Source organism: Halichoerus grypus, chromosome 15, assembly GCF_964656455.1.
Source record: "Halichoerus grypus chromosome 15, mHalGry1.hap1.1, whole genome shotgun sequence".
In the NCBI taxonomy this organism is placed as follows: Eukaryota; Metazoa; Chordata; class Mammalia; order Carnivora; family Phocidae; genus Halichoerus; species Halichoerus grypus.
The window spans coordinates 45,131,962-45,146,425 of NC_135726.1; the positions used below are offsets into that span (position 1 = coordinate 45,131,962).

At 50.1% G+C, this 14,464-nt stretch overlaps 1 protein-coding gene across 1 annotated transcript in view; it reads left to right on the forward strand.

Annotated features, from left to right (window-relative positions):
- Positions 1–117: 117 nt before the first annotated feature.
- The window catches only part of WDR62 (WD repeat domain 62), a 42,209-nt gene continuing 27,862 nt past the window's right edge, over positions 118–14,464 (forward strand). Inside the window, exons 1-9 of the mRNA XM_036068011.2 lie at positions 118–413; positions 3,810–3,901; positions 4,801–4,863; positions 7,891–7,948; positions 8,183–8,353; positions 9,347–9,484; positions 9,895–10,077; positions 11,640–11,800; positions 13,097–13,286. Coding sequence (XP_035923904.2) covers positions 237–413; positions 3,810–3,901; positions 4,801–4,863; positions 7,891–7,948; positions 8,183–8,353; positions 9,347–9,484; positions 9,895–10,077; positions 11,640–11,800; positions 13,097–13,286 — 1,233 coding nt within the window. The 5' untranslated portion in view covers positions 118–236. The remainder of the gene's footprint in view (positions 414–3,809; positions 3,902–4,800; positions 4,864–7,890; positions 7,949–8,182; positions 8,354–9,346; positions 9,485–9,894; positions 10,078–11,639; positions 11,801–13,096; positions 13,287–14,464) is intronic.

Sequence of the window (14,464 nt, forward strand, 5' to 3'; positions counted from 1 at the left end):
CCTCTCAGCCCTCATTGGTCAAAACCGCCGCCCGGCAGCCCTGACATTGGCCAGGCCCGGGCCGCCGCGTCCAATGGGCGGCGGCGGCGGCTTTTCCCGCGGCCGTTTGTTCTTCTAGTGGGTCGCGGAGGAGGCGGCGGCGGCGGCTTTTCCCGCGGCCGTTTGCTCTTCTAGTGGGTCGCGGAGGCGGCGGCGGCGGTTGAGGAGCGTAACGGTCGCCGGGCTCCGGCACGACGATGGCAGGCTTGGGGCCCGGAGGCTACGCGCAGAACGATGCAATCGAGAAGCTGCCATCCGTCACGGTGGGAGTTCCGGCGCGGAGGGGCCAGGGCTCTCCGCCCCCCGCTCCGCCGCTCTGTCTCCGGCGGCGGACACGATTCTCGGCGGCGCCGGAGGACACCGTGCAGAACCGGGTGAGGAGCTGTTTGCCCTGCCCACCCCAGGGTCCCTGGGCCTCCCCTGGTCCCGCCCTTAGATCGTTGGCCCCGCCTATCAGCCCTCGGCTCGTCCCCTCAGGCTCCTCTCTGGCCGGTTTCGTTTCAAGGTCCCGCCCCGTTAGCCAGGGCTCCTCCCACTCCCCCGTTTCCTCCTCTCTCGGGTAGTGCCCACCTCTCCTAGCTCATTTCTCCCTTCCCTCCGAGTGTATTTTAGTTCTAATCACCATCGGCTCCCTCCTTCCTGCGTATTCTTTCAGTCACCTTTAGATGTCTCTCTGGGCCCTTCCGTTTTTGTTGACCTCTCTCTTCGCTGGATCTTTAGGGTATCTACCAGTGTTCAGTCCCAATCCTACCTACCTGGGTGGCTCAGTCCTACCTACCTCGTCTGTCCCTCAGTTCACTCCACCTTCTCGCCTTACCTGCCTTCTCTTTCCTTCTCCCTTACCAGTGTGGAATTATTACATATTGCCACCCCAAATTATGGAGACCATTTGAGTAATTGTAAAATCTCAGCACCGCTTCCGGGGGGGGGGGGAGGGTGGCGTACAGAACAGTTCCCTGAGTCCTTAGAGAAACAAAGATTTTAGAGTAGGTAGAAGGAATTCCATTAGCACAGCAGCAATTTAAAAAATTGTTCTCCAACTCTCTGAGCTACAAAGTCTGTTTTTATAAAATAGAAGTTACAATAACCATACCATGGAGTTGCAGGGAGCAGAAATGAAATTGTGACTATGACCTGCTTGGCAGAGTCCAGGTAGAGGGTGGAAACATGGTAGATGCTGGTGGGTCTTGTTCCTGCCACAAAGATTCCTGCTGCACTCTGATTATATCACCCATTCCTGGCTGCAAGGCCTGGGCAAGTGGACCCTGCCCACCTCTCTGGCCATACCTCCATTGTCCTCCCTTTTACCAATGGTCAGTCACCCTAGCCTGCTTTCTGTTTTCCTGAGGCTCCAAGATCTTTACCACCTCCTAAGTGTTTGCTGAGTCCTCTGGGCTTTTCGCTGCAGTCCACCTGGCTGGCTCTTCATCCCTCAAGTCTCAGCCTGAATATCCCTACCCTGAGAGGTCTTCTTGAACCCCAGCCTAAGACAGACATCTACTTTAATCTTTTACCTAGCATCCTGTACTTCATAGCCCTTATCTTGTATGTTCCTGAAAGTGCCTTGTGAGCTCTAACCTGTGTATAAAATAGAGGAATAGCAATTTCAGAGAGGCAGTAAGCAATGTGGTTAAGCAGCCTCTGGACCCAGACTTAAACCTTAATTCTGTTTTGTTTTGTTTTGTTTAAGATTTTATTTATTTATCTTGAGAGAGTGAGAGAGAGTAAGCATGAGCCGGGCGCAGAGGGAAAGAGAGAAGCATACTCCCCGTGGAGCAGGGAGCCCGATGTAGGGCTCTATCCCAGGACCCTGAGATGACGACCTGAGCCAAAGGCAGATGCTTAACCCACTGAGCCACGCAGGTGCCCCCTTAATTCTGTTCTTGTTATGAACTGTTCTGTGCCTCAATTTCCTCATCTGAGGAAATAGGGATATAATATAAATGAGAATAATGAGGATAATAATGGAAATATATATTTATAAATATAATATAAAGATTCTCTTGTAGGGTATTTGTGAGGATTAAGTGAGCTCACATATCTTAAGCATTAGAACAATACCTGGCACATTGCAATTACTCTATTAGTGGTAGCTACTACTGCTCTGATTGTGTATTTTGGGTAATTGGTGTCATTTATTTATTTTTCTTGTTTGGTGGCACAGAGTCCCTCTGGCTGACATAAGATCTACTTTAAAAATTACCATTATGGGGTGCCTGGGTGGCTCAGTTGGTTAAGCATCTGCCTTTGGCTCAGGTCATGATCCCGGGGTTCTGGGATCGAGCCCCGCATTGGGATCTAACCCTGCGTCAGGGTCTCTGCTCAGGGGGGAGCCTGCTTCTCCCTCTGCCTCTGCCTGCCGCTCTGCCTACTTGTGATCCCTCTCTTTTTCTCTGTCAAATAAACAGATAAAATCTTTTTTAAAAATGACCATTATATTATATTAATACCCAGTAATGCTGATTGACAGATATAAAAAACGATGTGAGTGCCATTGCCTGATTGCTTGGGTTAGAGTCCTGGTGCTGCTCCTTCCTGGATGGGTTACCTCTCTGGGCCCCTTTATATCCTCATCTGTAAGATGGAGATGATGATGATAATGCCCACATCACAGGGTTATTGTGAACATTAGATAAGTCAGTACAGCTATAGGTATTTAAACAGTGCCTGGCTCCTGGTAAATGCTCAAGAAGTGTGAGCTATTATTATCCTATGTTTGCCTCTCATTTCTGAGGCCAAGGACTTGCTTGAGCATGCTTTACTTTGTAATAATTGGAAGCTAGTATATTCAGGATATGAAAATACCACAATTCTAATAGTCCATATTCTAAATAGTTTTAATCAACCGTGATGGAGACTCGCCCATTTAAATTGCTTTGCTTAGAGAATTTTTAAATTTTAAATGTGACTGTTCATTTGTTTCTTGTTGAACCTCTAGACTGTGAATTTGCTGAGGGAACAGATGGTGTCCACTCTTGCTCACTGCTGTCCCTCCTGCAGGGCCCAGGGTACTGGCTTTGGAGCCAAAGACTAGCTGGGTTTGTAGCCCAACCTTGCCACTCCACAGGTGTGGGATTTTGAGTCTCAATGACCTCATCTGTAAAACAGGGGTGACGGGCGCCTGGGTGGCTCAGTCGTTAAGCGTCTGCCTTCGGCTCGGGTCATGATCTCAGGGTCCTGGGATCGAGTCCCACATTGGGCTCCCTGCTCAGCGGGAAGCCTGCTTCTCCCTCTCCCACTCCCCCTGCTTGTGTTCCCTCTCTCGCTGTGTCTCTCTCTGTCAAATAAAAAAAAAAAAAAATCTTAAAAAAAAATAAAATAAAATAGGGGTGACAATTGTGCCTTCTTCCTTGGGTTGTTGTGGGGTTTCAAACCTTTCATCCATATAAAATACTTAGAAACTTATTCAGAGGTCACCTTCTCAGTGAGGCCTTCTCTCCTTCCCCTATACTCCTAGTCTCCTTCTCTGCTTTATTTTTCTCTTTGCTCCTATCATCACCTGACATCTATTTTACATATTTGTTGTTTTTTATGTCCTCCATCCCATCACCACTAGAATGTGAGCTCCAGGAGGGCAGGGATTTTGTCTGTCTTCCTCACCATTCTGTGTCGTTCAAAGCCATGTTGAGAAGAACAAATGTCAGCTGTTGGTAGCCTGACTGTAGAAGCTCGGTGTTGGAGGTCACAGGGACTGAGTGGGTGGCTGAAGCACTGGTGCCACGAAGGACCTCCTGGGACAGGTCCTTCTGACTTGGACTTTTTCCCCACAGGTGTCACTGGAGAAGGTACTTGGCATCACAGCCCAGAACAGCAGTGGCCTAACCTGTGACCCCAGCACAGGCCACGTGGCCTACCTAGCAGGGTGAGTGAATGGTGGCTTTTCCATATGTAGGCTGCAGATAAGCTACCTACCCCTGAGGGCTGCAGAGAGGATTCCCTGGGCCCATCCGTGTCTAGGATAGTACCTGGCCTGTGGTGAGCACTATGAAAGCCTTATTGTGACTGCAGGTGGGAGGTGGCAGCAATTCTGGGAAAGACCCGAGGCGTGGTGTCAGACAACTGGATTTGTGGCCCAGCTCCACCACGTGATCCTCTGTGAGCACCTCCTTTTTCATCCATAAAACAGAACTAGTGGTATCCTCCTCTTGGGTGGTTGAGAGGACTGAAAGATACCTCCTGCTGTTGATTACACAGATACTGATCTAGCCTGGCACTGTTCTAGGCACTGAAGGGACCCTTTCATGCCTATAGGGCAAGCCAGACCTGTAGTCTTTCTTAATGAACTGTATCCGTTATTCAGTCTTTGGGATGCAGTCCAGGATAGAGGACAGGGGTGGGCTCTTGAATCTGACAGTGTATGGATTCATATCCCCACTCTGTCCCTGACCAGCTGGGTGGCCCTGGGCAAAGGATTTTTCCCTCTCTGGGCTGCAAGTTTCCTCATCTCTAAAAGGGGACTAAGATGTCCGACTTCACCTGGCAGTTATGAGGATTTAAAGAGATTATGCCCATAAGGTCTTTATTAGCCCAGGGTCTGACAGAATAGTTACCACAGAGGAAGTGTTGGTTTCTGTTTAAGAATATATTATTTAATAATGTGCAGTGCCCTAGAATTCTCAGCATAGATACCTGGAGGGGGAGGAGAGACTCTTCTGTTCAGAGGGAGCCTTATTTATGTGTGGGCTCTTCTATTGGGAATGGAATCATCCTTGGACCCTAGTACGTCCTTTAGTTTGGGCACATTTTCCTCTTTCTCCCCAGCTGTGTGGTGGTGATTTTGAATCCCAAGGAGAACAAGCAGCAGCACATTTTTAATACTGCCAGGTAGGCTGGGCCCTGGGCATTGGGTAGGGGTGGGACCAGGGTCCTGGCACCTACCCCCTTCCCCACATTGCTTGGAAGCTTGTAGGTGGGTGACTAACTCATTCACTCACCCACTGGTTCAGCTACATTCCGCTGCTTTGTGCTAGGTAGTGTTCCAGGTGCTGAGGACAGTGAGAATCTCTGCTCTTGTAGAGCTGATAGCTCAGCGGGGTGGGGTGGGGGACGACTAAACCAGTTGGAAAATTACTAGCCAACTCTGACCATTGCTGTGGAGGAAAGAATGAGGACGTGTTAGGATGGGTATGCAGGCAGAGAATGGTGGGGGAGAGGGGAACCATATCAGAGGGCCCAGGGAGGGCCTCCTGGAGGCTGAGACGTAAGGGGGTGACCCCTGTGAAAGTGTGGGGAGAGTGTTCCAGGTAGAGGGAGCCCCAAGCACAAAGGCCCTGCAGTGGTTAAGAATCTTGGAGTTTTTGAGGAGCAGCCAGGGAGTCCTGTGCCTGGAATGAAGGAGTGAGTGAGGGCGAGATGAGGCGGAGACAGAAGCCACTTCAGGGTATTGGCAATTTTTAAAGTTTTTATATTGAAATAATTTTAGACTTTAAAGAACAGTAGAAAGAATGCCTGTATACCTTTCACCCATTTTCCCCAAATGTTAACCTTTTGCCACATTTGCTTTATCATTCTTGGTCTATATATGTGGTAATTTTTTTTTTCTGAACCATTTGAGAGCAAGCTGCAGACATGACACCCCTGTACCTCTGATTATTTCAGTGTGTATTTCCGGTGGGGGGAGCATTAGCCTTCAAAACCACAATACGATCAGCAAAGGCAGGAAATTAAAATTGGCACATCACTACCATCTAAGCCTCTTTCAGGTTTTACCATTTATCCCAAGAATGTTCTTTAGAGCGAAAGGGTTCTGTCCAGTATTACACGTTGCATTTAGTTGTCTCTTCAGGCTTTTTCAGTCTGAAGAGGTTTCTTCATCTGTTCTTGACTTTTTTTTTTTTTTTTTTTTTAAAGATTTTATTTATTTATTTGACAGAGAGAGAGACAGCTAGAGAGGGAACACAAGCAGGGGGAGTGGGAGAGGGAGAAGCAGGCTTCCTGCGGAGCAGGGAGCCCGATGCGGGGCGTGATCCCAGGACCCTGAGATCATGACCTGAGCCGAAGGCAGACGCTTAACGACTGAGCCACCCAGGCGCCCCATCTGTTCTTGACTTTGATGACCTTGACACTTGAGGATTACAGGCCGGGTATTTTGTAGAATGCCCCAGCCTTTGGGCTTGTCTGATGTTTCCTCATAGACTGAGGTTCTGTAGCAGAAGGAATGCTGCTTTTGCCTCTGCATTCTAGCAAGAGGCTAGATATTGATCTCTCCTATGACTGGTGGTATTCACTCGGGCCCTTGGTGAAGGTGGTGTCTTCCAGGCTTTCCCGCTGTGAAGCCTCTTTTCCTCTGGTGATTAGTGAGTATCTTGCGGGGAGCTTCTCTGAAATTGCAGATATTACCCTGTTCCTCATCAGACTTCCATTCACTAGTCTTAGCATGGCTTTGACATTTTACAAAGGCTCTGCAGGGCATTCTGATGTGCGGCCGGGGCCCTGCCCTGTCAGGTTAGGTCACATGGGCAGGACTTCCCTGTGTTGAGGTCTCCTCATCTCAAAACTGGCTGAGAGTCCTGACTCCACAGAGTGCCCTTGAGGAATGAGTGCAATGATGTCCGTATAGCATTTTGCAGAGAGCCGGGCACAGGCTCAAGGCAGGCGACAGGTTAGGAGTGGCTACAGACAACAGAAACCCACAGCAAGCGTGGCTTCAAACACGAGGGCATACACCCTTCTTGCGCGGATGAAGTCTGGAGGTGGCACCCAGGCGGCTGGTGTCTCTGCAAGCATCAGGAACCCCCGGCTGCCTTTCTGTTCCACCATGCCTATTGTGAGGCTCCTGTTCTTGAGGCTGTCTCATGGTCCGAGATGGAGTTCTGGCTGTCATGTCCTTGATTCGGAAGGGGAATGACTGGGGATCAGGGCAAAGAGTTCCCTTTGAGAAGCTCTTCTGGAAACCGCACACAGCATTTCAGCTTACCTCTCGTTGGCCAGAGTGAACTATGCAGCTGTGCCCGTGTGGCTGCAAGAGAGGTGAGGGATTGCACTCGCGCTGGGGGTGCTGCCATCCTAATTAAAACTCGGATTCTGTCGGTGAGGAAGCAGGGGCAAGTGGCCATCGGATAGGCGGCTTGCCTTGTCTGCTGCTGTAGGAGCGATGGGAGGCCACCAGAGTTGAGGTGATGATGATAAATGCTCTGAGATTGTCAAAATGCAGGATTTACTTACAGATTTGCACACCAATTAACTCAGGTGAGGGAGGCAATTACTAGACTATTAAGGAGCACAGATAAAAAAGAGAGGGGAGAAGGAAACAACAGTGTAGTCCGGGAACCATGAAACTTGCTGCCAAGAAAACACGCAGACGAGTCTGGTGACTCAGTCCTTGTGCAGGCTGGAGAGAAAGGTGTTAATTGTTCATGGGTTTTCCAGAACACCATGCGTGTTTAGCTGTGGAGCGCGTGCTGCAGGCTTGTGTCTGGGTGCAGTCTGCCAGGATCTGCCCTTCAGTACCACCCCCCATAGTTAGGCCAGATCTGTGCCATTACCTGTACCTGAATTTCTCGGGGTTACAGGGTGGGTGGGGTCTTAGGGAGCCCACCCCTCCTGAGGGAGAGGAAAGGAAGGTCCCTGTCCAGTGACCCCCCTATCTGGGTTTGGGGCCTTTGCTTTGACCCCCATTTCCCTGTGCCACTGACCCCCTTCTGGCAGCAGGGAATGCAAGGGACGCCCTGTGTGCTGTGCTGGGCACACAGGCAGCTTTGGCTCTGTGGGACCTGCTGTCACTCCCCTCTCCTGGCCTCTTTCAAGGCTTGGAAGCAGAGAGTGGGCAGAGTTCTGTGAGCACAGCCAGACAGGGGTCCGGCTGCCTACCCCCCCTTGGAACCAGTGACCAGCCCCTTTCCTTACCCCCAGGAAGTCTCTGAGTGCTCTGGCCTTCTCCCCTGATGGGAAGTACATAGTGACAGGGGAGGTGAGTTGTGATGGTGATTGAGTGGGTGGGGAGGGATCTGGGGCCATTCCTTCTACCCCCCAGTAGGCCTGGGAATTCCCTAGAATAGCTTCTCCCTAGGCCAGAAAGCCCCATGGCAGATGGGGGAGGCGGCTTTTGGACACATCCTGGGGCAATGCCAATTTCAGCCCTAATAGCCCTTCTAGCCCTGCCTGGTGCAGAACCTATCCGCAGTAATGGCCCCGCCTTCCCCAGAACGGGCACAGGCCTGCTGTGCGCATCTGGGATGTGGATGAGAAGAGTCAGGTGGCAGAGATGGTGGGCCACAAGTACGGCGTGGCCTGTGTGGCCTTCTCCCCCAATATGAAGCACATTGTGTCCATGGGCTACCAGCACGACATGGTACTCAACGTCTGGAACTGGAAGGTGAGACGACCGGTGGGGGTGTGGGCAGGCAGCCAGCTGCCAGAGCACTCTGAGGCTCAGGCATTGAGCGAACTAAATGAAATAATTTGGTAAAGTGTTCATTTAGCCAAAAAATATTTATTGAGCACCTATTGCATGCTGATCCCCGTTCTAGACACTCACTGTGAGGCATATGACAAGCTCTCAACTAGTGGAATTACATAATTTTCTTCTCTTTTTTTTAAAATATTTTATTTATTTATTTATTTGAGAGAGAGAGCACATGAGAGGGGGGAGGGTCAGAGGGAGAAGCAGACTCCCTACTGAGCAGAGAGCCTGATGTGGGACTCGATCCTGGGACTCCAGGATCATGACCTGAGCTGAAGGCAGTCGCTTAACCAACTGAGCCACCCAGGCGCCCCTACATAATTATTTTCATATTGACCAGCTGTGACCTTGAGCGAGTGACTTTACTTCTCTGTGAGTCTGTTTCCTCATCTGTAAGATGGGTATGCTAGCATCTACCTCATTGAGTTGTGAGAATTCAGTGAGTTATGTGCTGGAAGGCTGGACTTTGGAACAGCTAGGGGAGGACTTGGGGGTGACAGAGGTGGGTACCAAATCCTGGCTCTGTTCATTACCTGCTGTGTGACCTTAAGCACATGACACTACCTCTCTGCGCCTGGCAGAGGTGGGGAGAAGCACCTTCCACATAGGACTGTCGAGGGGATTTCATGCTGTGCAGGCTCAGCCGTGTGTGAGCTGTAGAGCATGGACTCTTGGGGAGAGCTCTGGAACTTACATGTGGAAACCTTTCCAAGCCTCAGGTCTCCTCTGTATTGGGAAAGATAAGAGTGCTACACATAGGTTTTTCCATAAAGCAGCTCACTGGAGGACCCAAAGAAAAGTGACTTGGAGCAGGCGAGGGTGAGGAGATGTAGGGCTGAGAGCAAAGGCACAAATGATCCAATGGATGGGTGCTGGCATAAACTTGTCTGCATTGATTTTTTCCAGAAGGACATTGTGGTGGCTTCCAACAAGGTATCGTGCAGGGTCATCGCCCTCTCCTTCTCAGAGGACAGCAGCTATTTTGTCACCGTAGGGAACCGGCACGTGAGGTTCTGGTTCTTGGAAGTCTCCACAGAAGCAAAGGTAGGTTCCTTACCCTGCCCCTTAGCCAGGCTGGGGGAGTAACCATTAGGAGCAGTATGGACTCCTGTTTTTACCTGAGATTTGGAGGCAATGGCCTCAAAGGTTGTCTGGCCTCTGGTTCAACTTCTGCTTCTGGGCCTGCTCTGTAGGTGCTGTCAGGCCCTGCTGGGAAATCTCCTCCCCACCCATTGACCCTGGGGCCAGATCTCTTTCCTGGACTGCTGCCTTCCAGCCCCTCTGCCTGGAAGTGTGTGTTCTGTTTTTTTCTTCCCTTCTCCATTTGGAGGAATGTCTTAGCGTCCTTCTGTTGAGCTATGTGTCATAGTCTCTGGCCATGAGAGTCCCATTGTGACCTTGCTGGGATCTAGGCCATGTGGACAGTGTCTTACCGTGCCCTGCTATGCCTCCAGGTGACGGGCACGGTGCCCCTCGTAGGGCGTTCAGGCATCCTGGGTGAGCTGCACAACAACATCTTCTGCGGCGTGGCTTGCGGCCGGGGCCAGATGGCGGGCAGTACCTTCTGTGTGTCCTACTCGGGCCTCCTTTGCCAGTTCAACGAGAAGAGGGTGCTGGAGAAGTGGATCAACCTGAAGGTACCCCACCACTCCTCCCTGCCAACAAGGGGAAGAACACTCTTCCCGGGAGGCTCAGTAATATCCCTGCCTGGTAGTTGATCCCACTCGCTCTGGGTCTGACTCCTCAGAAGTTCTGCTTGTGAGACTCTGGGTGAGTGACTCTCCCTGTCTGAGCCTCAGTTTCCTCATCTGTAAAATGGAAATCCTGCTGCCTACCTCACAGAGTTGATCAGGGAGTCCCATGAGATAATAAATAGAAGGCAGGCAGCACAGTTCCTGGTTCCCTGTCATGGGTCCAAGGTTACAATTCTCTCCCATCACTGTTTGACCCAGTTCCCATTTCTCTTCTTCACTGAGTACTCGTAGCTGGTGGGAAGACTGCATCTTTTTTTTTTTTTTTAAATCTAAGGTATTATTCACTTTGTTTTTCAGTCAAAAAAGGACTATTTTAAAAATACATAACGTTTTATTTTATTTATTTATTTTTTTAAGATTCTTTTATTTATTTTGACAGAGAGAGAGAGAGACAGCGAGAGAGGGAACACAAGCAGGGGGAGTGGGAGAGGGAGAAGCAGGCTTCCCGCCGAGCAGGGAGCCCGATGTGGGGCTCGATCCCAGGACCCTGGGATCATGACCTGAGCCGAAGGCAGACGCTTAACGACTGAGCCACCCAGGCGCCCCAGAAATACGTAACATTTTAAATTAAAGGATGACATATTTATAAATTGCAGAACCACTTTTCTTCAGGTTCTGAGGGTTTGAATCCAAACCGTTTTCCTGTTCTGAGACTGGATGGCTCCCAGCAGGAGCATCATGGTTTTCCCTCCTTTTCCTAGCCCTGCTCCTGTGGCTCCCCTCTAGAACTCACCTTTAGGGCTAATGGCATCAGGCCTGTGGAAGAATTGGGAGTTTCATCTGTTTTTCCTAGATGGTTAAACATCATTTGTTTTTTTCTCGTTTGAATCCTCTTTCTAGAACTTTAGTAGCTTAAGCAAGTCCAAAGCTTTCGACAGATGGATGGTTAGCCCCTGAGCAGTTGTCTTAAATGACTTATAAATTAAGTCCCTCTAGATTTGGAAAAGCTCCTCTAATCGGCATCCAGAGGTCTGGCACTTTCTGCCCCTTCCATCTGGGTATCCTGGCGGGATAGATAGTCCGAGAGCCTTTCCTATATACAGTCACATTTTTCCGTGTTGCTCTGAAGTCTAATCTCTCTGAAGTTGTTTTTAAACAATAGGGAATAAAACATAAGCCCCCAATTCCACCGTGCTTCTGCATGTTACCTCTCTGAGGTCATAGTCTGCTGAGCAGATGATTTTCCACACACAGCTGAGTTCCTCTATAGACAGTGATGACCGTTCTGTTGCAATTTGTGCCTCTGCCTGCCTGCTGGCACATTTCCTTCTGTAGTGACTGCTAATATTCCTGATTCCAGAAGTTTACAATTTGCTGAAATGGGCTTCTTAGACCCAAGGAACTCTAAGGCTTCTCGAGGCTGACGTCTGCTCTGTTAGTCCCTATGTCTCTGCACCGGGTTACATGGAACATCAAGTCCACTTGGGTCCCCTTTGCCCCCACAGGTCTCCTTATCTTCCTGCCTGTGTGTCAGCCAAGAGCTCATCTTCTGCGGCTGCACAGATGGGATAGTCCGCATCTTCCAGGCCCACAGCCTGCAGTACCTCGCGAACCTGCCCAAACCACACTACCTTGGGGTGGACGTGGCCCAGGGCCTGGAGCCCAGGTACTGCCCTGCAGAGGGTGGGAGAGGGGCCCACCCAGAGTCTGTCTGCTGACATCCGTTCGTGCTTCCAGCTTAACGTACCCACCTGGCCAGCCCTGGGCTGGAAGGATAGAGTTAGAGCGAGCAGCAAAATCTCTGCCACCATGAATCTGCGGTCTAGTGAGGGAGCTTGATGATAAACAAGTATACAAACAAGGTCGTTTCAGATAGCCCTAAGTGCTCTGGTGACATAAACCAGGAACTCAGGAAGGAAAGTGCCTGGCGGTGGGGTTGTGTTGCTTGGGAGCCAGAGGAGGTGTCTCTGGTGAGGAGGAGCCAGCTCTGTGGAGAGGTGGGTCCTAACAGCAAGTATAAAGACCTGATGGGCAAAACGCCCTGGGCTTGGCGTGTTGCGTGGACAGCTAGGGGCTGCATGGCCGGAGTGCGCCAGGGGAGGATGTTAGGAGACAGGTCTGAACATTGATGGAGGCTGGCAGGGGGAGATTTGTAGTCTTTTCTGAGGTCAGTGGGTAGCCACTGGAGATTTCAGGCATTGGAGTTAGTTATATGGTCGGCCTTAAGCATTAGAGCCCTCTGGCTGCCATGTTGAGAGCGGGTGGAAGGGCTGAGCTGTGGTGTAAGGCTGTTGGGGGGAGGGGCCACCTAACCAGGGGGTGCTGGGTGCCTGGGGTTGCCTCTTTGTAGACCGCCAGACACTACCTCCTGGGTACATTTTCCAAGTGACCCACAGTGCTGTGTTGCGGTGGCCAGGCCGCCCAGCTCTGCCATCTTCGCTGTGTGTGCTTTAGTTTCCTCATCTGTGAAATATAGTACCTACCGCTCATGGAGACTGGGAATTCAGCGTAGCTAAAGCTCTCAGATTGGGCCGTAGTAAGTGCTCAGTAAACTGTAGCCTTTGCAAGGAGGCCCCAGGCCAGGTGACAACTCCCCAGTCCCCCTGGCATAGGGATTTTTGGTCATGTGCTGGTGGGGCTAATGAGAAAGAACTAAGGTACGTGCCCATCATCCTTCCATGCTCAAAGAGAGGATGGAGCTCGGGTGGGTGAAATGAGGGGAGGTGAAAATTCAGATGTCTCAGGGGCCAGGCAGAAGCTTCCAGTTTACAACCTCTGTACTAGAAGCAAAAGCAAAGGAAGAAGGAGGGAGGAGAGACTAGAGTTGGAGTGGGAGATGAACCACCCCAGTTATCATAAGGGATGGCATTGCCAGGCAAGAGGCAGCTCGAGTGTCACCAGAGGCAGCTGTCACTACTCACACTGACATTGATGGTGACTGATGACCATGTGGCCTTGTTAGCTTCCTCTTCCGCAGGAAGGCAGAAGCAGCCTACCCAGATACAGTGGCACTGACCTTCGACCCCATCCATCAGTGGCTGTCTTGCGTGTATAAGGACCACAGCATCTACATCTGGGATGTCAAAGACATCAACAAAGTAGGCAAGATGTGGTCGGAGCTCTTCCACAGCTCCTACGTCTGGAACGTGGAGGTGAGCCCCTCTTTTCTTACCTCTGCCCCTGCTCAGCTCCCATCCGGGGCTCAGCTGGGAAAAGCTTCTGCAGTTCGGGGAACCCATTCAGCCCTTCCTTCACAAGATACTCATGGCCCCAGCTTGGTACCGGATGCTGTTCTAGGTGCTGGGGACATAGCTGGGAAGGAAACTGACAAAAGTCCTGCCCTGCTGGAGCTCACATTTGGGTGGGAGAGTAAACTCACACACACTCAGTAACAGCCAAGCGGCACTACCTCTGCAAAGACAAAACAGTGTAGGGGAAAGGGGACCAAGGGTGCTGTTCTAGAGAGGAGACTGATCAGGGAAGGCCTCTCTGAGGACGTGACAGTCAAGCAGAGACCTTCAGGAGGTGAGGGGCAGAGGCAGGCAGCCACTGGGGAGAATGGCGGCAGGGGCGTGTGGACCTCGGAGAACTTGCTGTGGAGGGCCGCTTGTGTAGCTGAGTGCTTTGTCAAGTGTTGAAGTTTTCGGAGAATGAGTCTTTGGGGTGTTTTCATTCTCTAAAGCTGTTCTGTTTTCCTTGCAAATAAGACAACTGGTGGGGGAAATAATTGTATTCTACCTCCCCCTGCCTCTGAAAATTTCTTACTGCTAGGAGCATTTGTCCTGGAGAAATTATGTTTTCAGTGGCCCAATTCAGAATTGGGAGAAATAACGTGATCCTTTTGAATAAGCATTATTCAGCCCTTTGACTGCTTGAATCCATCTGCCTTCGTGGATCTGACGTTTCTGCTGATAGCACTTTACTCACTTAACAAGAATGTTTTTGAAATAACTTTAAAATTTTATATATAAATATATTCTCCTTGGGAAAAAAAAAAGGTGAAATATTATAAAGCTAAAGTCTATTTTGATCACCTCCCCACCCCCCAATCCTGCTCTTTCTCACGCTCACCTTTGTTATTAGTTTATTATGTGTTCTTTCAGTTCATTTCCTTTGCATCTGCCTGTTATTTATATACGTATCTGTCTCCTCAACAAAAATATCTGTGGGTGCATCATTTTATCAGTTCTGGAAAGAACAGACAGTACAATTTAAAAATTGCCTCTACCTGATTCTTTCTCTTCTTCTGCAACTCCCAATGTCCTAACTCTCTATCCTTCATATTTTTTTTTTTTTAAATAACACAGATCTAGAAAACCACACGAAGGAA